The sequence below is a fragment of the Acipenser ruthenus genome, chromosome 31 (genome assembly GCF_902713425.1).
Source record: "Acipenser ruthenus chromosome 31, fAciRut3.2 maternal haplotype, whole genome shotgun sequence".
Taxonomy (NCBI): Eukaryota; Metazoa; Chordata; class Actinopteri; order Acipenseriformes; family Acipenseridae; genus Acipenser; species Acipenser ruthenus.
In genome coordinates, this window is record NC_081219.1 from 4,430,222 (window position 1) to 4,456,990 (window position 26,769).

General features: G+C 35.2%; 1 protein-coding gene across 3 annotated transcripts in view; it reads left to right on the plus strand.

Moving 5' to 3' along the window:
• Window positions 1–26,769, plus strand: part of LOC117396730 (serine/threonine-protein kinase Nek6-like) — a 173,430-nt gene that overhangs the window by 100,299 nt on the left and 46,362 nt on the right. For all 3 annotated transcript variants that reach the window (XM_033994876.3, XM_033994877.3, XM_059005701.1), the window contains exon 8: window positions 9,333–9,427. In XM_033994876.3, the coding sequence (XP_033850767.3) occupies window positions 9,333–9,427 (95 nt within the window). The remainder of the gene's footprint in view (window positions 1–9,332; window positions 9,428–26,769) is intronic.

Genomic DNA, 26,769 nt, shown 5'->3' on the forward strand with positions numbered 1-26,769 from the left:
GAAGTAAAGTGAACTTAACAGCTTAGCAGAGCTGCTACTCCGAGTGCTGTTAGTTTCAAGATTTTGACTTTAATTACAACACTTCTCCTTGCTTTGACAATTGCGAGCAGATCTGACATTTCTTTTTTAGACCGATCTGGACCCAGTAATGATTTTTTTAACACCTCTGTTGTCCCTTCAGATTTGAAATATGTGCATATTTAAGTATAAGACACGTGTTAGGCCAGTCGGCTTGAGTGGAATTCAAGAGGGAGAAATCAATGACTTCTCTGTATTTTAAATGAATGCAAGTGCAAGGCAAGCAGAAGTGCAACAACACACTGCTGCTGAAGAAGCTTGGAAAAACAGATTCGACTAGAACACTTCTTTCTGCTGATTCAAGCTTTAGATTCACTTGTTTCAGTCAGAACACCCAGTGGAGAATAAAAAGCATGATTTTATAAGAGCATAGTTCACTTGAGAGTACCTTTTCTTAGCTAAACTTTAAATATTCCTGAGACAGTGTTTTAACAGCAAGAAAACAAGACACACTGACTACATTTACTCACAGGCAGATAAACAAATTTAGGCAAAATGTACATGCTACAATTGTGGTTAGAATTCCTATGTTGCCCAGGCAACTACTCTGAACTCTTAAGGCTACTGACCCATAAAAGGAACGCAGGCCTATGCAAATATATTCAATTGAATTTGTTCTTTTTTCATATTTGCTAACATCAGACTGGCATGAAAGGGCAATAGACAGTACCACAACCGGTCTGACAGGTGTACTATCATGCTTTGGCAGCCTGGCCGCCTCAGTGTCAGATATGGAAACCATAATTAGAGCAAAAAACTGAATGAACGTCAAACGCATTACCAGGCAGCAACTTGTATTTGTCAAGACAGATTGCATACAAAAAAATGAAGTGACAGAACATGGCGGGGTAATGAAAGAAAAATGAAGGATTTGCCCGTGCATTGCGCACAAGATACATGCGGATATCTAGCAGGAAGCAAAATGCTCATCACCACATCAAGCTACTGCTGCTGCTGGACTTTCAAAAAGATTATTTTCTGTAGATATTTTTACCTTCTGATGCATTTGTTTAAGAAAATCAGCAAAATAAAATTGCATGACACCAGTGAAATTATAGAAATGGTGTACAGTACCTGAAATTCTCCCTTTGATTAGTATTAAACTGGCTTTTTCAGAATAGTTCAAATCAGCATTTAAAAATGTAGGGGAGGAAAACAAGGGCAGATGAGCAAATGAGTGAGCCCTGGGAAAATCACGCAAGTTCAGATTCAGGAAAATGTGAAAAGATTGACAGGTAGCCAGTTTGAGTGCCAGTGAATAAATACTTCTACATGTTTTAATACAAAATAAGCCTTAAAAAATAACTGATAAAATATAACCAATTCAACAAAGAAGATGAAAACACTGAAAGTGTTGTACCCTCTGCATCTATCAGTCATGTACTATAATATAACACTTAAGCTAAACCTGAAATTATATGTATTAAAAGTATTACACTGTGCAGTAGCTGCTGTAGAGAGAGAGCTTTGTTTCAAGATATCCTAAAAAAGAGGTGATATTCTAAAAACAAAAACTGCTATAATATATATATATATATATATATATATATATATATATATATATATATATATATATATATATATATATATACAAAAAAGGTCTTGGTCAAACAATGCAGTATAGGGGCTGACATTTTCAATGTATCAGGCACTACTATTAAAAAAAATGATGTACTTGATGGTTATTTCAATCTCCATAGTAATCTCTGAAATCACCCCACACTTTCCAGACCCTGGGTGCTCACCTACAACAGGACCTGGCTGTGATATATTGATAGCCTTGGATTAGAACATACTGTATATCCCTGTTGTTATAGTTTTATTTTTATACTTATTACTTATCCTACAATGATATGTTATGTTATGTGTGCTTTGCTGTGTTTCTGTCTATATTAATTACCATGAACTACTCCAGAACAAAATAGCTTTTGAAAAGGCTTCTCAAAGCTGAACAAGAGGAAATGTGATGGCATTATTTCAGTGTTATACCTACTGTAGACTTTTTTCAATTGAAATGTGATGGGGTCATGTCAGTGTTATACATGCTGTAGAGTTTCTTCAATTGAAATGTGATGGGATCGTGACAGTGTTATACATGCTGTAGAGTTTCTTCAATTGAAATGTGATGGGGTCATGTCAGTGTTATACATGCTGCAGAGTTTCTTCAATTGAAATGTGATGGGGTCATGTCAGTGTTATACATGCTGTAGAGTTTCTTCAGTTGAAATGTGATGGGATCGTGACAGTGTTATACATGCTGTAGAGTTTCTTCAGTTGAAATGTGATGGGATCGTGACAGTGTTATACATGCTGTAGAGTTTCTTCAATTGAAATGTGATGGGATCGTGACAGTGGTATACATGCTGTAGAGTTTCTTCAGTTGAAATGTGATGGGATCATGTCAGTGTTATACATGCTGCAGACTTTCTTCAATTGAAATGTGATGGGATCGTGACAGTGTTATACATGCTGTAGAGTTTCTTCAATTGAAATGTGATGGGATCGTGACAGTGTTATAGATGCTGTAGAGTTTCTTCAATTGAAATGTGATGGGATCGTGACAGTGTTATACATGCTTCAGAGTTTCTTCAATTGAAATGTGATGGGGTCATGTCAGTGTTATACATGCTGTAGAGTTTCTTCAATTGAAATGTGATGGGATCGTGACAGTGTTATAGATGCTGTAGAGTTTCTTCAATTGAAATGTGATGGGGTCATGTCAGTGTTATACATGCTGTAGAGTTTCTTCAATTGAAATGTGATGGGATCGTGACAGTGTTATAGATGCTGTAGACTTTCTTCAATTGAAATGTGATGGGATCGTGACAGTGTTATACATGCTGTAGAGTTTCTTCAATTGAAATGTGATGGGGTCATGTCAGTGTTATACATGCTGTACACTGTCTTCAGTTGATTTTTCATCAGTAGTGATTACTGTTGTTGTTGTTTAACAGTTGCTTGTAATTAAACAAAATATTTCACACTCATAAAGAAAAAGTTCCAGCTGGACTATAAGTGGCGTTGGTTCTCTCGCAGAATGGTCAACTTCTGAATCCAACTGGATTTATGAACAGTTAAATTTAACACGACAAAACTTTACTTAGCTAGCATGGACGCAAGCATGACTTTAATTTTTATATGCATGGTATTAACATTAAAAAAACTCAGTAGCTTACTAGTTACATCGTGTACATTAAGAAAATAATTATGTATTATTTCTCTGTAGAGTGGATACCAGAAATCATATTTTACTTTTAAATGGATTTTATTTCACATGCCTCAGAAAGCGCCTATATTTAGCAAATTCCGTCATATTCATTGTTTTGAAGGTTTAAAAGGAATATATATATATATATATATATATATATATATATATATATATATATATATACAGTGCCTTGCGAAAGTATTCGGCCCCCTTGAACTTTGCGACCTTTTGCCACATTTCAGGCTTCAAACATAAAGATATGAAACTGTAATTTTTTGTGAAGAATCAACAACAAGTGGGACACAATCATGAAGTGGAACGAAATTTATTGGATATTTCAAACTTTTTTAACAAATAAAAAACTGAAAAATTGGGCGTGCAAAATTATTCAGCCCCCTTAAGTTAATACTTTGTAGCGCCACCTTTTGCTGCGATTACAGCTGTAAGTCGCTTGGGGTATGTCTCTATCAGTTTTGCACATCGAGAGACTGAAATTTTTGCCCATTCCTCCTTGCAAAACAGCTCGAGCTCAGTGAGGTTGGATGGAGAGCATTTGTGAACAGCAGTTTTCAGTTCTTTCCACAGATTCTCGATTGGATTCAGGTCTGGACTTTGACTCGGCCATTCTAACACCTGGATATGTTTATTTGTGAACCATTCCATTGTAGATTTTGCTTTATGTTTTGGATCATTGTCTTGTTGGAAGACAAATCTCCGTCCCAGTCTCAGGTCTTTTGCAGACTCCATCAGGTTTTCTTCCAGAATGGTCCTGTATTTGGCTCCATCCATCTTCCCATCAATTTTAACCATCTTCCCTGTCCCTGCTGAAGAAAAGCAGGCCCAAACCATGATGCTGCCACCACCATGTTTGACAGTGGGGATGGTGTGTTCAGGGTGATGAGCTGTGTTGCTTTTACGCCAAACATAACGTTTTGCATTGTTGCCAAAAAGTTCGATTTTGGTTTCATCTGACCAGAGCACCTTCTTCCACATGTTTGGTGTGTCTCCCAGGTGGCTTGTGGCAAACTGTAAACGACACTTTTTATGGATATCTTTAAGAAATGGCTTTCTTCTTGCCACTCTTCCATAAAGGCCAGATTTGTGCAGTATACGACTGATTGTTGTCCTATGGACAGAGTCTCCCACCTCAGCTGTAGATCTCTGCAGTTCATCCAGAGTGATCATGGGCCTCTTGGCTGCATCTCTGATCAGTCTTCTCCTTGTATGAGCTGAAAGTTTAGAGGGACGGCCAGGTCTTGGTAGATTTGCAGTGGTCTGATACTCCTTCCATTTCAATATTATCGCTTGCACAGTGCTCCTTGGGATGTTTAAAGCTTGGGAAATCTTTTTGTATCCAAATCCGGCTTTAAACTTCTCCACAACAGTATCTCGGACCTGCCTGGTGTGTTCCTTGTTCTTCATGATGCTCTCTGTGCTTTAAACGGACCTCTGAGACTATCACAGTGCAGGTGCATTTATACGGAGACTTGATTACACACAGGTGGATTCTATTTATCATCATTAGTCATTTAGGTCAACATTGGATCATTCAGAGATCCTCACTGAACTTCTGGAGAGAGTTTGCTGCACTGAAAGTAAAGGGGCTGAATAATTTTGCACGCCCAATTTTTCAGTTTTTTATTTGTTAAAAAAGTTTGAAACATCCAATAAATTTCGTTCCACATCATGATTGTGTCCCATTTGTTGTTGATTCTTCAGAAAAAATTACAGTTTCATATCTTTATGTTTGAAGCCTGAAATGTGGCAAAAGGTTGCAAAGTTCAAGGGGGCCGAATACTTTCGCAAGGCACTGTATATATACATATATTAATCAGGAGACAATTATATATTTCATAAGAGTAAACTTACTTCAGATGTCATTCATTAGTAGTCGATCATGGGAGGGTACCGACAATGTTATTGACCAATCATATAAATCCATAACTTCTCCTCATGAGCTTCCTGCCAAGAACCAAGGCAAATAGATCATCCATTGCCACTGGTTCATTTCAAGAATATTTTAATAATTGTTTAGTTTCTGTGACGAGACTGTTTTCTATCAGAAAGCTAGTGGACTGTGGAAAATAAACAACTGTAACAGTGGACGGAATGCAAGCATGTTGGCTGAAAAGCAGATACAATCAGTCCCGGTACCCAGTACCAGCATCAAAATAAGTCCCGGTACTGAGTACCGGTGAGTACCAGCAGAATTTCACCCCTGGACACAGGGCTAGGTTATACAAATAACTGACTTGCATTTCTTTGAAAATGCACAGATATCAAAATATTTAATAACCTAGGAGTTTGAATGGGGTTTAATGAGCAATGAATGACCCGCCTCCAATTGTTCTTCATTGCTAAAAAATAGAAGCATTTTAGGCAGTGCACTGGTGTGATGGCTTGCTCATTGAATTCATGTACATGTTTGTGACAAACGTGCTGTTGGGATACCAGGATACTAGGTAAGCAACCACCACAAGCCAGCACAGTTTTCCATTTCTGTTGGTAGGCATGCAGGTATCGTAGACAGACACATAAGTATTTTATAGTGATCCATCAGCATAAGGAATTTACAGCACACCTCCATGTGTTGATTCATTTTCCAGGAGTGCATTCAATTGTTATTGCTTTGAGTTGTGTGATTTAGTTGTGTGAATTTTACCAGGACCCCCTTGGAATGAGATGCATATCCCATACATTGAAATATATAAATATGTTTGATTTTAAGAGAAAGACAACACCATTTCTAATAACCAAAGTGACAATTCAAAGATGCTTAATATACATCAAATGTGTATTTTTCCTAGTTTACGCTATTGTGGGTTGGTGTACAAATAAACAAGTGTAAAATATATTTCCAGCAAATGCCTGCATTTTCTTATTCTGAACCTCCTGGTTCAGCCTTTTAAAGCATTGGTGTTGTTATCATCCCAAACTAAGTGTACTGTAAAGTAAAGCACAGTTTAAAGTTTAAGGTCTTATTCTGAAGCAAAGGCACAGGCTCATTTCAAAGAGGATTGAAATACAGTCATTTAACAGTATAACATTTACCTGCATCTCTTCAGAGCAGCCGTTTTTACTGGTTTGGTGCTTGTTGTCCCAGTGTATTATGTGTGGACTGTTTGCAGAGTTGTACTGTAGTGACAATCTGGTGGGTTAAACAACACGAAACCTTGATTCCTTTTATTATTATCAGAGACGTCTTAAATGTCACACAAAACACAATGGTTATATACATTTGCAGTAACAATGAGTCATAAAGATAAGTGCAAACAAAGGTAAAGTGAGCTTAAATAACTGTTATCCATGCAAAGATGCAAGCAAGTCTGTCAATGAATATCTCTTGAATTCAAAAGAGACTCATTAAAAAGACTGAACATCCAGTTAAAGATAATAAAATAATGTGGACTGAATATAAAACTGTATACAAGATCAAGTAGGAACTCTGTAAGGCTATTTGCAAACAATAATTAATCGCTACAGTCATTTTCTGTATTTTTATAGAAGTATTTAGATGTAATATGTGTACTGAGTATTGGGCTACCTTTACAAAATCTTCCAAAGATAATGCCAATGTAACATTTTTGATTAATAGCCCCTGATTATACTGTTCTTGTCATATTGACTAATGTAATGCATTGGCAAACCCAGGATGATTAAATTGGAAGACTTGAGCAGTTTGGTGGAACAAGCTCATTATAAGCGATTTCTGTGTATTGCTGGACAGACCATAAAAGAAATCAGGCTTGTCAGTCTTTTATCCTGAGCCGTATTTAAACATTATAAGATCTGTCTTGAAATGGGGAGTCTCAGAAGGCATTTTTATTTGCTAACAACCTTCAATAAATATTTTTAAACAGACGTGGACATGTGCAGCTTTAAATAGAAGGATGTTTTTGATGTTGGCTACTCCAGGAACCTACTTAAATTGAACAGCCTGATGCACAAAATCCAGATAAAGCGTGTGGCGCACTCATCGTTATCGGAAATGCTGTCACTCCTGTTTGATCGAATGCTATTTTTAGGCTTTATTCAAGACGACAATTTTAAATTGAACAAAGTCTACCATTCGGTTGCACAATAACATAAAGGTGAACACCACAACTTTCTGTCAGACCGTGAGTGTTCATTTTATTGTATCTGAGCTTCTTGCGCAATGAACCTGACATTCCCTGTTTCAGAAAGTGCACAGAATTCCACACCTCGGGCTACACAGCAGTGTTGACACAGCGCATTCTGTCAAGCACCTGAGTTATCATAGATTAAGAAACTTCCTCGCCACACTCCCCAATAGAAAAACCCTCTCGTCTCCCAGCACTGGCCTTCGTTTTGCTGGGAAACTGACTTTCTGTCTGACTTTCTGCATGTTTTTAACAGTTTTTTAAATAAGATTCTTCTATTCATTTCCATTGTTATGTTTTTCTTTCAGTATATTGATAGGTTACGTTGCTGTCTTGCAATCTTATCCAGTCAAAAAGATAGCAGATATACAGTATACACCAAAGCATATTCAGACTATTGCAGTAAGTTTCAATATCCATACTCCTATATTATATTATAAAGCATCACTCAGCCAATCAAAATGCCAGATTTCCGAACATTCCAATACATCTTATTTTGTGTAGTCTGGTGCACGGTAGACTAGCAAATGACAAAAATTCTAGAGACGTGGCTAATGACATTGTTCTTGTATTGTGTTCTTTTCTTTTATTTAAAACATGATTTATAATAAGTTAATATGCACAGCTGACCCTGTCTCTGATATGGTCTATGTTCTAGGAGTGTCTCGTTTCGCTCAGCTTTGCTTTGCTGTCCTCTTGCTCATCCAAAGTGCTCATGAGGAGTCTTACACCAAGAGACAGGGTTGACTGCACATGTTAACTTATATAGTAAGACTTCATTATGTAAAATGTGTAAAGCAGCTCATTTAAATTCCCAACATTTGACTAATATTGAAGAAGAAAATATTGGAGAAACCAAATAAATATTTTAGCTAATGATAAGTTTAGATGGCAGACCCAAACCATTGAGCTAATTAAACAGATTTGTGTCAGCTGAATAATCTGTCAAGCTCTCTACACAGCAACTTTCAGGGATATGTATTTGATTTTTAATTTGGGAGCTGCTTGCTTGTTGTCAGTGATGTCCCAGAGGATACAGCAGGCATTACTACAATCACTCACACAGTCATGTATAGTCAAACATGAAAGTCAAGAAATACAGACGGTCCTTTCCATCTCCACCCATGTTTCTCCACTAGATGTCCACCCAGCAGCTCTTTAAACCCCCTCATCTGCTCAGGAGCTGAGGCCTGCATTACAAACACCCTTTTGCCAATTGCTTTCTTTATGGTACACTGGGGGTTCAATATCCTTCCAGTAAGTATGTCTATATGAATATATAAATCGAATAATATATGGGTCCGAATATATTACCACACAGTACTATTTCTGGAGGTGCTTTTGAGCCGTAATGCACGATCTACAGATCTTAAGGCATTGCTTGTCTCAAACCATACAACGCAATGCTGTAATAATGTGTCTCCCAGTGGAGGGGTGCAGTGCTGTGCTGTACTGTATGCAAGGGATGAACAGTGCTGAATAAAGCGTTGCCAGTTTACTTTTTTAGTGCATTCACTGACTGTGGTTTCTTTGACAAATCCACAGTTTTCTAAGTCCTGTTTTCTTCGGTGAATAGACAATTTTCAGTTGAATTGAAAAATGAATCGATTGAAAGATCCAGATGTGACGTCATAAAAATGTTTTAAATATATTTAAACAGTAACTGCAGCCAATTCAAATATGACCCGTGCTGTGCTTTGAATTGTAAACACATACACATAGTAAACTGTTTAACAAGGACACTCGAAGACTCTTGTCACTTGGGAATGGGTTACAATAAATTACTGATCACACTATCCCTGCATTCAGGGTAACTTATTATTATATAGTCTTTTTATATCCCGCACGCATGATACGTACTGGATATTATTACATATGTTTTCTGTTACTTTTGAAGTTTAATTACATCCTGTTTTGCTTTCCAGTGGGAACACCCTACTACATGTCTCCTGAGAGAATACATGAAAACGGATACAACTTTAAATCCGATATCTGGTCTTTGGGCTGTTTGTTATACGAGGTAAGTCCACTCCATGTGCTTGTACAGAATGCACTGTTTGTACCACACATTCAGTTACACTGGAAGAATTAAGGTGGATTACCCCACAGGCTTTTAAAAATACTATAGTAAATAGGCCATATTAGCTTTTCCTGTACATTTATATTAAACAGAAATATGATTGAGAAAAAACAAACCCTTTTTAATTTCTGTATTGCTTCCTAGTGATAACAGAACTAGAAGATGTAATTTACTGTATAAACTTTGGCACCTACAGTTAATGTTTACAGTGCACAGACCACCTCTCTATTAATCAAACTACATTATTTATCATTTATTTTATTACTTTAGAAAAGACTTCAGTACAGTTACAAGACTGACAGTTTAGAAGAAAGTAACATATGCACAGCGTTGGTGTATTTTATTTGTTATAATTCATGGTGACATCATTCAGAAATGTCAAGTGGGTCTAAATGAGTTCCATGTATATCTTGAGATTCATCGACTTCTCTGAGCTCATTTCTAACTCGTGTATGTACTTTCATTATTCAGCTCTTCCACACATTTCTCCCTATCTTCCTCAGATACAACTTTAAATCTGCAGGCTATTGTTAAATAATAATAATAATAATAATAATAATAATGACAGGTGGTGTCCATTAGCAGAGAATAGTAAACCAATAATGATGAGTTCTTGGAATGCTGTATAAAGCAAAATTGGGGCTTTCGTTTGTTGAATCAAGTGCCTCGTAACATGCCTCATCATAGCTTGTCTTCAACATATAAAAAACAAAACATTCCTATTTCAACACAAGGGCTGCCTTTTGTTAGAAAGCCACTGACGCATGCTGTCAGAGTTGGTGTTGGCTGCAGAAGCTGCATTCAGAACAGAATTGGATTTTCAATTAGCCCTTTCTTCAAAGTGAATCCCTATCTACTGCAGCTACAGGCCTGTTTAATACTGTAAACGGACTGCTGTTAGTGTATTACCAGGCCCAAGTGAACCCTCTGAATCATCGCTGGTGATTTGTGCTGTGGCAGTCTGTGGAAGTTGTGTGGGGTTTGTGTTTAGAGGAAGAGACATTAGTGCTGGGAGCTAAATACAAAATCAATGGCAACGCTGCTTACAGGTCTCTGAATGCTGCAGCGCTGCTTGAGTTTAACAGCCTGTTGTACTCTCAACTGGGCTAGGCAGAGGAAATGGGCATTGATTTATACACTCAGCTATTCAATTTCACATTACATGGGAGCCTGTCAAGCATGCAGGGTTTCTGTTCATCGCTAGGGTACACATGGTTGTGTGTGTATAAATACATGTTCAGCCAGATGTTGTTAAACATTGTATTCTCATTATTGATTACAGTACTTTATTTTAGAATACCAGGTGGACACTACACAAGAACACATTATTTGTTGCGTTTAGCTGTTTGTTTTGTTCTTTTCACAATTTAACAGCGGTTCATTTCAGTGCATCTGCCAGAATACAGTCAGTACATATTATCACACGTTTAACAGATGTCATCGTCAACAGACACATACGTTACAGTCGGCATGAAGTGATCAAAATGATAGGGTCAATTAAACTAAAAAATTCAATAAATTAAATCCCGATAGGTAACAAAAACACATTTGGGAAGCACATGTATAAATATATAGTGTATGACTATATTGTAGTCGACACATACCTCCGTAAAAAAAAGGCTCTGTTCCATATTTCTGTGAATTCTGAGGACTGTACTTATGTAAATAAATATAGCTTATCCAGATTATTAACTTCTGGTACACTGGGGGTTCAATATCCTTCCAGTAAGTATGTCTATATGAATATATAAATCGAATAATATGTGGGTTCGGATATATTACCACACAGTACTATTTCTGGAGGTGCTTTTGAGCCGTAATGCACGAGTGGTAATATATTCTGACCCATGTTATTATTTTGTATATTCTATGTTTCTTACCTTCTTTATTAAGCTGGTTTTCTTCTTGTATTTTCATTTCTTTGCTCTTTTAAAAAACTTTTTTTTTTTTAATTCTTCTGTTATTGGTGTGAAACTCGTTTTTTACGAATTGTCCATATCTTTGTTTTGAATGTAACCTATTATTCTCCACTTTACACAGTGCTTGTTGTAATTGGTAATTAATATGGCGGCAGTTGACATTAAGTGGCACTGACTCTACACTGAAGACGGTGATGACGTAGGAAGAAGTATAATATGAAGAAAATATTAGTCATGTTCATACGTATGAACGGAACTAATATCCAGAGGAATTTGTTCCAGTTTAGGGGTCTGTTGTCATGGTAACATAGAATATATATATTTAAAACACAGTTTGGAAAAATATCAACCTGTGATTGGTTGAACAGCATCACATGACCGTGCATATATATAGCGTATAGCATGCCTTGCATACTATTGAGCCGCTTCACACTGAATAAACCACTATGCACCACTACATTCTAAATTCCATGACAAACTGCCATTTTATTTGTTATTAGTTACAAAACCACAGCCAAAAATGAGTGACATTTCACTTATTTCCTTTAATATATTTGGGGATAAAACTCCACATAACTGGTACAACACCAGCTTTCTGAGTGAAGACAGCAGTCTATCCGCAAAAAAATAAAGAACACAAAATAAGTGCATCAGCAAGAGTAGACACATAACCGTAGATGAGGAACAGCTAAATGAAACTGAAGAAAACAAAGATTTAAAAAACCCTTAAAAAGACTACAGCATGGGCTGTTAATGTACTTAAAGAAAAAAATATGGACATTCATTTTATCAAAACAAGTCCAAAAAATCTCAACTCTGTGTGTGTGTGTGTGTGTGAGAGCATTCCGATGTTTTTAATAGTATCTCCACAATGGAACCCCTATTCAGACAAATGTCATAATAAGCTGTTAATTCAGCTGATCCTAATAACATGTTGGCTAAGGCAGTGGCACGGCATTCACTACCCTCTCATGTCTTTCGCCTCGAAATATAGCCTAGCCCCAGTGGACATTAGTAAATATCACTAATCACCACACAATGTGGCACAAATGGCAAGAGTTGTGTAAGAAAGTGCTTTGTATATTTGCAATGGATGTCAATCCTAGTCCTCAAGAACCCATAACAGCCCAGAGTTTTTGTTTCAACCAAGAACTGAAAATATGTTTTTAATCTGCATTGCTTTCCAGTGCACATAGGAGAGCACCTGCAAATAGTACATAGATCGTTCAGGCTGCAATAGCTATTCCTTCTGGAGGGGACGTGTACCTGGAGTGACATTATTCTCTTCAACATGCTGCTCCCTGGCCGTGTCCCATGGTGTGAAGCTAAAGTATAAAGTATAAAGTTTCTATAGTTATGGAAGAGGGTCAGTCGGAGTGCAAACTAGAGTCAGCCATGCAGATTCACGAGGGCTTGTAATAGTATGAGGAGTCTGCAGAGTTAACACAGACAGTAGAACCCTTTCTCTGGAGTACAATGGCTCACACCACTATAAAGACACATTCAGTAATTACCAATGCAATCGGAATGCCTTGGGCCGCTGTACTCTAAAAGGCCAGGGTTCTTAACTATGCTAATCAGATAACAAACGGCTTCCTTGGAGCGGAGGGTCATTGCTCTGCCCCATATGAAAAGAAGGCAGACTATTCCTTGTGGGCAGCGATAAGAAAAGGACTGTAACCTACGCTGACACACACTGCTTTGGAATACAGTTAACTTCCCTTTATGGAGGACTGAGATTGGCCTCTGTTAAAAATGAAATACAACGCTGATTTTTTTTTCTGAGAAACATGATTGTGCGTGCTGGCTTCAGACGGTTCAAGATTAAAGACCCGTAATAGGTGTGTTTTTGTATGAAACGTGCACCCTGTGTGTAATGCAAACGGCTGAGGAACTTGGGCTTTTATGACATATAGAAAACCTGATTACAAAACTCTCTGCAAACCAGTCCCAAAGGAACAAAGACAGGGAAGACAAACTGCAGGAGTACACTGAAGAAGGACGAGTCGAAACATTTATCTTAGAATTGTGATTAAGTGTTTTTTGAACTTATGGATGGTGTATGCATGCACCTACTGTACGATATAAGACAAGTAACATGTTTATAACATTCAGCCCATATAAAACACACAGAAACCTTATTCTATACCAAATACATCATGTTTATAACACTCAGCCCATGTAAAACATGCAGAAACCTTATTCTATACCAAATACATCATGTTTATTACACTCAGCCCATATAAAACACACATTCACCTTATTATTCTATATCAAATACATCATGTTTATTAAACTCAGCCCATATAAAACACACAGGAACCTTATTATTCTATATCAAATACATCACATTTATAACACTCAGCCCATATAAAACACACATTCACCTTATTATTCTATATTAAATACATCATGTTTATAACACTCAGCCCACATAAAACACACAGGAACCTTATTATTCTATATCAAATACATCACATTTATAACACTCAGCCCATATAAAACACACATTCACCTTATTATTCTATATCAAATACATCATGTTTATAACACTCAGCCCATATAAAACACACATTCACCTTATTATTCTATATCAAATACATCATGTTTATAACACTCAGCCCATATAAAACACACAGGAACCTTATTATTCTATATCAAATACATCATGTTTATAACACTCAGCCCATATAAAACACACATTCACCTTATTATTCTATATCAAATACATCATGTTTATAACACTCAGCCCATATAAAACATGCAGAAACCTTATTATTCTATATCAAATACATCATGTTTATAACACTCAGCCCATATAAAACACACAGGAACCTTATTCTATACCAAATACATCATGTTTATAACACTCAGCCCATATAAAACACACAGGAACCTTATTATTCTATATCAAATACATCACATGTATAACACTCAGCCCATATAAAACACACAAGAACCTTATTATTCTATATCAAATACATCACATTTATAACACTCAGCCCATATAAAACACACATTCACCTTATTATTCTATATCAAATACATCATGTTTATAACACTCAGCCCATATAAAACATGCAGAAACCTTATTATTCTATATCAAATACATCATGTTTATAACACTCAGCCCATATAAAACACACAGGAACCTTATTATTCTATATCAAATACATCACATTTATAACACTCAGCCCATATAAAACACACAAGAACCTTATTATTCTATATCAAATACATCATGTTTATAACACTCAGCCCATATAAAACACACAGGAACCTTATTATTCTATATCAAATACATCATGTTTATAACACTCAGCCCATATAAAACACACAGGAACCTTATTATTCTATATCAAATACATCATGTTTATAACACTCAGCCCATATAAAACACACAGGAACCTTATTATTCTATATCAAATACATCATGTTTATAACACTCAGCCCATATAAAACACACCGAAACCTTATCATTCTATATCAAATACATCATGTTCATAACACTCAGCCCATATAAAACACACATTCACCTTATCATTCTATATCAAATACATCATGTTTATAACACTCAGCCCATATAAAACACACATTCACCTTATTATTCTATGTCAAATACATCATGTTTATAACACTCAGCCCATATAAAACACACATTCACCTTATTATTCTATACCAAATACATCATGTTTATAACACTCAGCCCATATAAAACACACAGAAACCTTATTATTCTATATCAAATACATCATGTTTATAACACTCAGCCCATGTAAAACATGCAGAAACCTTATTATTCTATATCAAATACATCATGTTTATAACACTCAGCCCATATAAAACACACAGGAACCTTATTATTCTATATCAAATACATCATGTTTATAACACTCAGCCCATATAAAACACACATTCACCTTATTATTCTATATCAAATACATCATGTTTATAACACTCAGCCCATATAAAACATGCAGAAACCTTATTATTCTATATCAAATACATCATGTTTATAACACTCAGCCCATATAAAACACACAGGAACCTTATTCTATACCAAATACATCATGTTTATAACACTCAGCCCATATAAAACACACAGGAACCTTATTATTCTATATCAAATACATCACATGTATAACACTCAGCCCATATAAAACACACATTCACCTTATTATTCTATATCAAATACATCACATTTATAACACTCAGCCCATATAAAACACACAGGAACCTTATTATTCTATATCAAATACATCATGTTTATAACACTCAGCCCATATAAAACATGCAGAAACCTTATTATTCTATATCAAATACATCATGTTTATAACACTCAGCCCATATAAAACACACAGGAACCTTATTATTCTATATCAAATACATCACATGTATAACACTCAGCCCATATAAAACACACAGGAACCTTATTATTCTATATCAAATACATCACATTTATAACACTCAGCCCATATAAAACACACAAGAACCTTATTATTCTATATCAAATACATCATGTTTATAACACTCAGCCCATATAAAACACACAGGAACCTTATTATTCTATATCAAATACATCATGTTTATAACACTCAGCCCATATAAAACACACAGGAACCTTATTATTCTATATCAAATACATCATGTTTATAACACTCAGCCCATATAAAACACACAGGAACCTTATTATTCTATATCAAATACATCATGTTTATAACACTCAGCCCATATAAAACACACCGAAACCTTATTATTCTATATCAAATACATCATGTTTATAACACTCAGCCCATATAAAACACACATTCACCTTATCATTCTATATCAAATACATCATGTTTATAACACTCAGCCCATATAAAACACACATTCACCTTATTATTCTATGTCAAATACATCATGTTTATAACACTCAGCCCATATAAAACACACATTCACCTTATTATTCTATACCAAATACATCATGTTTATAACACTCAGCCCATATAAAACACACATAAACCTTATTATTCTATATCAAATACATCATGTTTATAACACTCAGCCCATATAAAACATGCAGAAACCTTATTATTCTATATCAAATACATCATGTTTATAACACTCAGCCCATATAAAACACACAGGAACCTTATTATTCTATATCAAATACATCATGTTTATAACACTCAGCCCATATAAAACACACATTCACCTGATTATTCTATATCAAATACATCATGTTTATAACACTCAGCCCATATAAAACATGCAGAAACCTTATTATTCTATATCAAATACATCATGTTTATAACACTCAGCCCATATAAAACACACAGGAACCTTATTCTATACCAAATACATCATGTTTATAACACTCAGCCCATATAAAACACACAGGAACCTTATTATTCTATATCAAATACATCACATGTATAACACTCAGCCCATATAAAACACACATTCACCTTATTATTCTATATCAAATACATCACATTTATAACACTCAGCCCATATAAAACACACAGGAACCTTATTATTCTATATCAAATACATCATGTTTATAACACTCAGCCCATATAAAACATGCAGAAACCTTATTATTCTATATCAAATACATCATGTTTATAACACTCAGCCCATATAAAACACACAGGAACCTTATTATTCTATATCAAATACATCACATTTATAACACTCAGCCCATATAAAACACACAAGAACCTTATTATTCTATATCAAATACATCATGTTTATAACACTCAGCCCATATAAAACACACAGGAACCTTATTATTCTATATCAAATACATCATGTTTATAACACTCAGCCCATATAAAACACACCGAAACCTTATCATTCTATATCAAATACATCATGTTTATAACACTCAGCCCATATAAAACACACATTCACCTTATCATTTTATATCAAATACATCATGTTTATAACACTCAGCCCATATAAAACACACATTCACCTTATTATTCTATGTCAAATACATCATGTTTATAACACTCAGCCCATATAAAACACACATTCACCTTATTATTCTATACCAAATACATCATGTTTATAACACTCAGCCCATATAAAACACACAGAAACCTTATTATTCTATATCAAATACATCATGTTTATAACACTCAGCCCATATAAAACACACCGAAACCTTATCATTCTATATCAAATACATCATGTTTATAACACTCAGCCCATATAAAACACACATTCACCTTATCATTTTATATCAAATACATCATGTTTATAACACTCAGCCCATATAAAACACACATTCACCTTATTATTCTATGTCAAATACATCATGTTTATAACACTCAGCCCATATAAAACACACATTCACCTTATCATTTTATATCAAATACATCATGTTTATAACACTCAGCCCATATAAAACACACATTCACCTTATTATTCTATGTCAAATACATCATGTTTATAACACTCAGCCCATATAAAACACACATTCACCTTATTATTCTATACCAAATACATCATGTTTATAACACTCAGCCCATATAAAACACACAGAAACCTTATTATTCTATATCAAATACATCATGTTTATAACACTCAGCCCATATAAAACACACATTCACCTTATTCTATACCAAATACATCATGTTTATAACACTCAGCCCATATAAAACACACAGGAACCTTATTATTCTATGTCAAATACATCATGTTTATAACACTCAGCCCATATAAAACACACAGGAACCTTATTATTCTATGTCAAATACATATACCAATAAACATTAATGGCAAAGCTCTATCAACATGATTGTATAAACAAATGTCAAATTGACAAAGCCCTTCTAGTTTCTAATTGAATAAGTAAATATGGAAACATATTTAAACATGTAAAACCCATCCTGATCTCAAAAGCCTGGCCCATTACGCTTCTTCCAGATCTGTCAGTGGTGCCATACCCAAACCAGTCTACTACCCACTAGGCACATTCAAGTTTAAAACCTGCTGTTATTTTGGGAAATGCTGCATGTGTGGAAATTCGATTTTGATAGCCACCACTGCACAGTAAATTCAGTCTAAATGATTCTTTCTCTTTTAAACTATGTTACTCGTTATTGCATGCAGAGCTAAATAAAGACATTGATCCTCTGGGCTATTTCTTTTATTTCCTTAGAAAAGGAAGATTGTTATCTTATTATTAAAAAGGCATTCGGGTAGCAAAAACAAGCCTGTATGTCAGCATGTCAGAGCTTGAAGGCAGACTTAAATGACATGGTATCATGGTGCATTCACCCCGGTACAGTATAGTCATATCTAGCCCAGATAGAAGGCTTCTTTTACATGTTGAACTGTGTAAGGGTGCCACTGTATTCACTGACATGGCATGAGAGCAGCTCATTTAGTATAGTGCAGTCAGATGGGGCCCCCTCTGGACATGCAAGCTGTCTGTACACAGGACAGCATTGCTGGTGTGTCATTCAGTACTGGGACTTGCACTCAAACAATGAAATCCTCAGTAAAACATTCTGCTGGCTATTGAAAGATTGCTAACCCAGACCTCTTTATAAGCCATTGCCATTCAGACACATTTCATGAAATAATAAATAATTCCTATTAGTTGGTTAAGGCATTGCTTGGCACAAGTTATTGAGAGTACCAGAGGCTGGAAACATAAGAAGAAGCACTTCCATTATCAACAATCATTTTTCAGTATAATGAATGTTTAGACTAAACATAAGATCACAATAACCGATTATTGTGCCAGACCTAATTTATGCATTTCACATTTACATTTAGAGGTATATATTAGAGAAACAGAATCTTCCTAAGGATGACCTGGGGATACCTGGAGGAGCCTGTCTGTCTGTGCAAACACTACCTGTGTTTTTACATGTGTGTGCTGTTCCAGTGGATCCACTTTTTCTTGATATCGATGGCTCTGATTTTGTATTTACAGCAGAGGCAGGGATGTTTGTCAGTATCATACTTGTTTGATAAGGTTTTAAAATACAATAATTAAAACAGTCCTTCATTATAATCGGCCCATCTTTCCTGTCTGATACTGACCTCTGAGCGGTCGAGAGATGATCAAAGAAGAGGTTTATTATTCCTGGCTCCTTCCTCTGACTCTTTAGGGCAGAATTGAAATGTTTTCCATGAAGCACGTAATCAAACAGAACCACAGAATGTTCGAGGAGCTTTATTTTAAGAACAGTCACGGTTACATGAGATTAGAAATCCATTTGCTATTTATTTCAATGTAATTATTGCAACAGAGCTTTTCAAACGTGTCACAGCCTTGCTTTAAAATCTGTGTCAATCACCTATCTCATTAAGACAAGTTAGTGTTATTAAAGATTGATGGAAATGTTAAACCTTTAATGTAAATACAAATTAATTACATATTTTAAAGACACTATATTTAATACCTTAAAGCATTACTACTTGTTGAAATCTTATGCTTCTAGCAATGATTTGATATGTCCTATAAGGTGCAATGTATTGTACAGAGAATGGTGTTCTGATCTCTTTAGTAAGGTGCTTCTTGTATATTGTTCTCTCTTTAGCAAGGTGCTTCTTGTATATTGTTCTACTCTCTTTAGTAAGGTGCTTCTTGTATATTGTTCTACTCTCTTTAGTAAGGTGCTTCTTGTATATTGTTCTCTCTTTAGTAAGGTGCTTCTTGTATATTGTTCTACTCTCTTTAGTAAGGTGCTTCTTGTATATTGTTCAGCTCTCTTTAGTAAGGTGCTTCTTGTATATTGTTCTACTCTCTTTAGTAAGGTGCTTCTTGTATATTGTTCTACTCTCTTTAGTAAGGTGCTTCTTGTATATTGTTCTGTCTTTAGTAAGGTGCTTCTTGTATATTGTTCTCTCTTTAGTAAGGTGCTTCTTGTATATTGTTCAGCTCTCTTTAGTAAGGTGCTTCTTGTATATTGTTCTACTCTCTTTAGTAAGGTGCTTCTTGTATATTGTTCTCTCTTTAGTAAGGTGCTTCTTGTATATTGTTCTACTCTCTTTAGTAAGGTGCTTCTTGCATATTGTTCAGCTCTCTTTAGTAAGGTGCTTCTTGTATATTGTTCTACTCTCTTTAGTAAGGTGCTTCTTGTATATTGTTCTACTCTCTTTAGTAAGGTGCTTCTTGTATATTGTTCTGTCTTTAGTAAGGTGCTTCTTCTATATTGTTCTCTCTTTAGTAAGGTGCTTCTTGTATATTGTTCTGTCTTTAGTAAGGTGCTTCTTGTATATTGTTCTACTCTCTTTAGTAAGGTGCTTCTTGTATATTGTTCTCTCTTTAGTAAGGTGCTTCTTGTATATTGTTCTACTCTCTTTAGTAAGGTGCTTCTTGTATATTGTTCAGCTCTCTTTAGTAAGGTGCTTCTTGTATATTGTTCTACTCTCTTTAGTAAGGTGCTTCTTGTATATTGTTCTGTCTTTAGTAAGGTGCTTCTTGTATATTGTTCTCTCTTTAGTAAGGTGCTTCTTGTATATTGTTCAGCTCTCTTTAGTAAGGTGCTTCTTGTATATTGTTCTACTCTCTTTAGTAAGGTGCTTCTTGTATATTGTTCTCTCTTTAGTAAGGTGCTTCTTGTATATTGTTCTCTCTTTAGTAAGGTGCTTCTTGTATATTGTTCTACTCTCTTTAGTAAGGTGCTTCTTGTATATTGTTCTGTCTTTAGTAAGGTGCTTCTTGTATATTGTTCTGTCTTTAGTAAGGTGCTTCTTGTATATTGTTCTACTCTCTTTAGTAAGGTGCTTCTTGTATATTGTTCTACTCTCTTTAGTAAGGTGCTTCTTGTATATTGTTCTCTCTTTAGTAAGGTGCTTCTTGTATATTGTTCTGTCTTTAGTAAGGTGCTTCTTGTATATTGTTCTGTCTTTAGTAAGGTGCTTCTTGTATATTGTTCCGCTCTCTTTAGTAAGGTGCTTCTTGTATATTGTTCTACTCTCTTTAGTAAGGTGCTTCTTGTATATTGTTCTCCCTTTAGTAAGGTGCTTCTTGTATATTGTTCTCTCTTTAGTAAGGTGCTTCTTGTATATTTTTCAGCTCTCTTTAGTAAGGTTCTTCTTGTATATTGTTCTACTCTCTTTAGTAAGGTGCTTCTTGTATATTGTTCTCTCTTTAGTAAGGTGCTTCTTGTATATTGTTCTCCCTTTAGTAAGGTGCTTCTTGTATATTGTTCTCCCTTTAGTAAGGTGCTTCTTGTATATTGTTCTGCTCTCTTTAGTAAGGTGCTTCTTGTATATTGTTCTACTCTCTTTAGTAAGGTGCTTCTTGTATATTGTTCTCCCTTTAGTAAGGTGCTTCTTGTATATTGTTCTCTCTTTAGTAAGGTGCTTCTTGTATATTGTTCAGCTCTCTTTAGTAAGGTGCTTCTTGTATATTGTTCTACTCTCTTTAGTAAGGTGCTTCTTGTATATTGTTCTCTCTTTAGTAAGGTGCTTCTTGTATATTGTTCTACTCTCTTTAGTAAGGTGCTTCTTGTATATTGTTCTCTCTTTAGTAAGGTGCTTCTTGTATATTGTTCTGCTCTCTTTAGTAAGGTGCTTCTTGTATATTGTTCTCTCTTTAGTAAGGTGCTTCTTGTATATTGTTCCGCTCTCTTTAGTAAGGTGCTTCTTGTATATTGTTCTCTCTTTAGTAAGGTGCTTCTTGTATATTGTTCTACTCTCTTTAGTAAGGTGCTTCTTGTATATTGTTCTCCCTTTAGTAAGGTGCTTCTTGTATATTGTTCTCCCTTTAGTAAGGTGCTTCTTGTATATTGTTCTCCCTTTAGTAAGGTGCTTCTTGTATATTGTTCTCTCTTTAGTAAGGTGCTTCTTGTATATTGTTCTACTCTCTTTAGTAAGGTGCTTCTTCTATATTGTTCTACTCTCTTTAGTAAGGTGCTTCTTGTATATTGTTCTCCCTTTAGTAAGGTGCTTCTTGTATATTGTTCTCCCTTTAGTAAGGTGCTTCTTGTATATTGTTCTCCCTTTAGTAAGGTGCTTCTTGTATATTGTTCCGCTCTCTTTAGTTAGGTGCTTCTTGTATATTGTTCTCTCTTTAGTAAGGTGCTTCTTGTATATTGTTCTACTCTCTTTAGTAAGGTGCTTCTTGTATATTGTTCCGCTCTCTTTAGTAAGGTGCTTCTTGTATATTGTTCTCTCTTTAGTAAGGTGCTTCTTGTATATTGTTCTACTCTCTTTAGTAAGGTGCTTCTTGTATATTGTTCTCCCTTTAGTAAGGTGCTTCTTGTATATTGTTCTACTCTCTTTAGTAAGGTGCTTCTTGTATATTGTTCTCTCTTTAGTAAGGTGCTTCTTGTATATTGTTCCGCTCTCTTTAGTAAGGTGCTTCTTGTATATTGTTCTCTCTTTAGTAAGGTGCTTCTTGTATATTGTTCTACTCTCTTTAGTAAGGTGCTTCTTGTATATTGTTCTCCCTTTAGTAAGGTGCTTCTTGTATATTGTTCTCCCTTTAGTAAGGTGCTTCTTGTATATTGTTCTCCCTTTAGTAAGGTGCTTCTTGTATATTGTTCTCTCTTTAGTAAGGTGCTTCTTGTATATTGTTCTACTCTCTTTAGTAAGGTGCTTCTTGTATATTGTTCTACTCTCTTTAGTAAGGTGCTTCTTGTATATTGTTCTCCCTTTAGTAAGGTGCTTCTTGTATATTGTTCCGCTCTCTTTAGTAAGGTGCTTCTTGTATATTGTTCTACTCTCTTTAGTAAGGTGCTTCTTGTATATTGTTCTGCTCTCTTTAGTAAGGTGCTTCTTGTATATTGTTCTCTCTTTAGTAAGGTGCTTCTTGTATATTGTTCTGCTCTCTTTAGTAAGGTGCTTCTTGTATATTGTTCTGCTCTCTTTAGTAAGGTGCTTCTTGTATATTGTTCTCCCTTTAGTAAGGTGCTTCTTGTATATTGTTCTACTCTCTTTAGTAAGGTGCTTCTTGTATATTGTTCTCCCTTTAGTAAGGTGCTTCTTGTATATTGTTCTACTCTCTTTAGTAAGGTGCTTCTTGTATATTGTTCTCTCTTTAGTAAGGTGCTTCTTGTATATTGTTCTACTCTCTTTAGTTAGGTGCTTCTTGTATATTGTTCTACTCTCTTTAGTAAGGCGCTTCTTGTATATTGTTCTCCCTTTAGTAAGGTGCTTCTTGTATATTGTTCTGCTCTCTTTAGTAAGGTGCTTCTTGTATATTGTTCTCCCTTTAGTAAGGTGCTTCTTGTATATTGTTCTAATCTCTTTAGTAAGGTGCTTCTTGTATATTGTTCTCCCTTTATAAGGTGCTTCTTGTATATTGTTCTCTCTTTAGTAAGGTGCTTCTTGTATATTGTTCTACTCTCTTTAGTAAGGTGCTTCTTGTATATTGTTCTGTCTTTAGTAAGGTGCTTCTTGTATATTGTTCTGATCTCTTTAGTAAGGTGCTTCTTGTATATTGTTCTCCCTTTAGTAAGGTGCTTCTTGTATATTGTTCTCCCTTTAGTAAGGTGCTTCTTGTATATTGTTCTCCCTTTAGTAAGGTGCTTCTTGTATATTGTTCTCCCTTTAGTAAGGTGCTTCTTGTATATTGTTCTCTCTTTAGTAAGGTGCTTCTTGTATATTGTTCTACTCTCTTTAGTAAGGTGCTTCTTCTATATTGTTCTACTCTCTTTAGTAAGGTGCTTCTTGTATATTGTTCTCCCTTTAGTAAGGTGCTTCTTGTATATTGTTCTCCCTTTAGTAAGGTGCTTCTTGTATATTGTTCTCCCTTTAGTAAGGTGCTTCTTGTATATTGTTCCGCTCTCTTTAGTTAGGTGCTTCTTGTATATTGTTCTCTCTTTAGTAAGGTGCTTCTTGTATATTGTTCTACTCTCTTTAGTAAGGTGCTTCTTGTATATTGTTCCGCTCTCTTTAGTAAGGTGCTTCTTGTATATTGTTCTCTCTTTAGTAAGGTGCTTCTTGTATATTGTTCTACTCTCTTTAGTAAGGTGCTTCTTGTATATTGTTCTCCCTTTAGTAAGGTGCTTCTTGTATATTGTTCTCCCTTTAGTAAGGTGCTTCTTGTATATTGTTCTCCCTTTAGTAAGGTGCTTCTTGTATATTGTTCTCTCTTTAGTAAGGTGCTTCTTGTATATTGTTCTACTCTCTTTAGTAAGGTGCTTCTTGTATATTGTTCTCCCTTTAGTAAGGTGCTTCTTGTATATTGTTCTACTCTCTTTAGTAAGGTGCTTCTTGTATATTGTTCTACTCTCTTTAGTAAGGTGCTTCTTGTATATTGTTCTGTCTTTAGTAAGGTGCTTCTTGTATATTGTTCTACTCTCTTTAGTAAGGTGCTTCTTGTATATTGTACTCTCTTTAGTAAGGTGCTTCTTGTATATTGTTCTCTCTTTAGTAAGGTGCTTCTTGTATATTGTTCTCTCTTTAGTAAGGTGCTTCTTGTATATTGTTCTACTCTCTTTAGTAAGGTGCTTCTTGTATATTGCCCTCCCTTTAGTAAGGTGCTTCTTGTATATTGTTCTGTCTTTAGTAAGGTGCTTCTTGTATATTGTTCCACTCTCTTTAGTAAGGTGCTTCTTGTATATTGTTCCGCTCTCTTTAGTAAGGTGCTTCTTGTATATTGTTCTGTCTTTAGTAAGGTGCTTCTTGTATATTGTTCTACTCTCTTTAGTAAGGTGCTTCTTGTATATTGTTCTCCCTTTAGTAAGGTGCTTCTTGTATATTGTTCTCTCTTTAGTAAGGTGCTTCTTGTATATTGTTCCGCTCTCTTTAGTTAGGTGCTTCTTGTATATTGTTCTACTCTCTTTAGTAAGGTGCTTCTTGTATATTGTTCTCCCTTTAGTAAGGTGCTTCTTGTATATTGTTCTCTCTTTAGTAAGGTGCTTCTTGTATATTGTTCAGCTCTCTTTAGTAAGGTGCTTCTTGTATATTGTTCTACTCTCTTTAGTAAGGTGCTTCTTGTATATTGTTCTCCCTTTAGTAAGGTGCTTCTTGTATATTGTTCTACTCTCTTTAGTAAGGTGCTTCTTATATATTGTTCTCTCTTTAGTAAGGTGCTTCTTGTATATTGTTCCGCTCTCTTTAGTAAGGTGCTTCTTGTATATTGTTCTCTCTTTAGTAAGGTGCTTCTTGTATATTGTTCTACTCTCTTTAGTAAGGTGCTTCTTGTATATTGTTCTCCCTTTAGTAAGGTGCTTCTTGTATATTGTTCTCCCTTTAGTAAGGTGCTTCTTGTATATTGTTCTCCCTTTAGTAAGGTGCTTCTTGTATATTGTTCTCTCTTTAGTAAGGTGCTTCTTGTATATTGTTCTACTCTCTTTAGTAAGGTGCTTCTTGTATATTGTTCTACTCTCTTTAGTAAGGTGCTTCTTGTATATTGTTCTCCCTTTAGTAAGGTGCTTCTTGTATATTGTTCCGCTCTCTTTAGTAAGGTGCTTCTTGTATATTGTTCTACTCTCTTTAGTAAGGTGCTTCTTGTATATTGTTCTGCTCTCTTTAGTAAGGTGCTTCTTGTATATTGTTCTCTCTTTAGTAAGGTGCTTCTTGTATATTGTTCTGCTCTCTTTAGTAAGGTGCTTCTTGTATATTGTTCTGCTCTCTTTAGTAAGGTGCTTCTTGTATATTGTTCTCCCTTTAGTAAGGTGCTTCTTGTATATTGTTCTACTCTCTTTAGTAAGGTGCTTCTTGTATATTGTTCTCCCTTTAGTAAGGTGCTTCTTGTATATTGTTCTACTCTCTTTAGTAAGGTGCTTCTTGTATATTGTTCTCTCTTTAGTAAGGTGCTTCTTGTATATTGTTCTACTCTCTTTAGTTAGGTGCTTCTTGTATATTGTTCTACTCTCTTTAGTAAGGCGCTTCTTGTATATTGTTCTCCCTTTAGTAAGGTGCTTCTTGTATATTGTTCTGCTCTCTTTAGTAAGGTGCTTCTTGTATATTGTTCTCCCTTTAGTAAGGTGCTTCTTGTATATTGTTCTGATCTCTTTAGTAAGGTGCTTCTTGTATATTGTTCTCCCTTTAGTAAGGTGCTTCTTGTATATTGTTCTCTCTTTAGTAAGGTGCTTCTTGTATATTGTTCTACTCTCTTTAGTAAGGTGCTTCTTGTATATTGTTCTGTCTTTAGTAAGGTGCTTCTTGTATATTGTTCTGATCTCTTTAGTAAGGTGCTTCTTGTATATTGTTCTCCCTTTAGTAAGGTGCTTCTTGTATATTGTTCTCTCTTTAGTAAGGTGCTTCTTGTATATTGTTCTACTCTCTTTAGTAAGGTGCTTCTTGTATATTGTTCTGTTTTTAGTAAGGTGCTTCTTGTATATTGTTCTGATCTCTTTAGTAAGGTGCTTCTTGTATATTGTTCTAATCTCTTTAGTAAGGTGCTTCTTGTATATTGTTCTCCCTTTAGTAAGGTGCTTCTTGTATATTGTTCTCTCT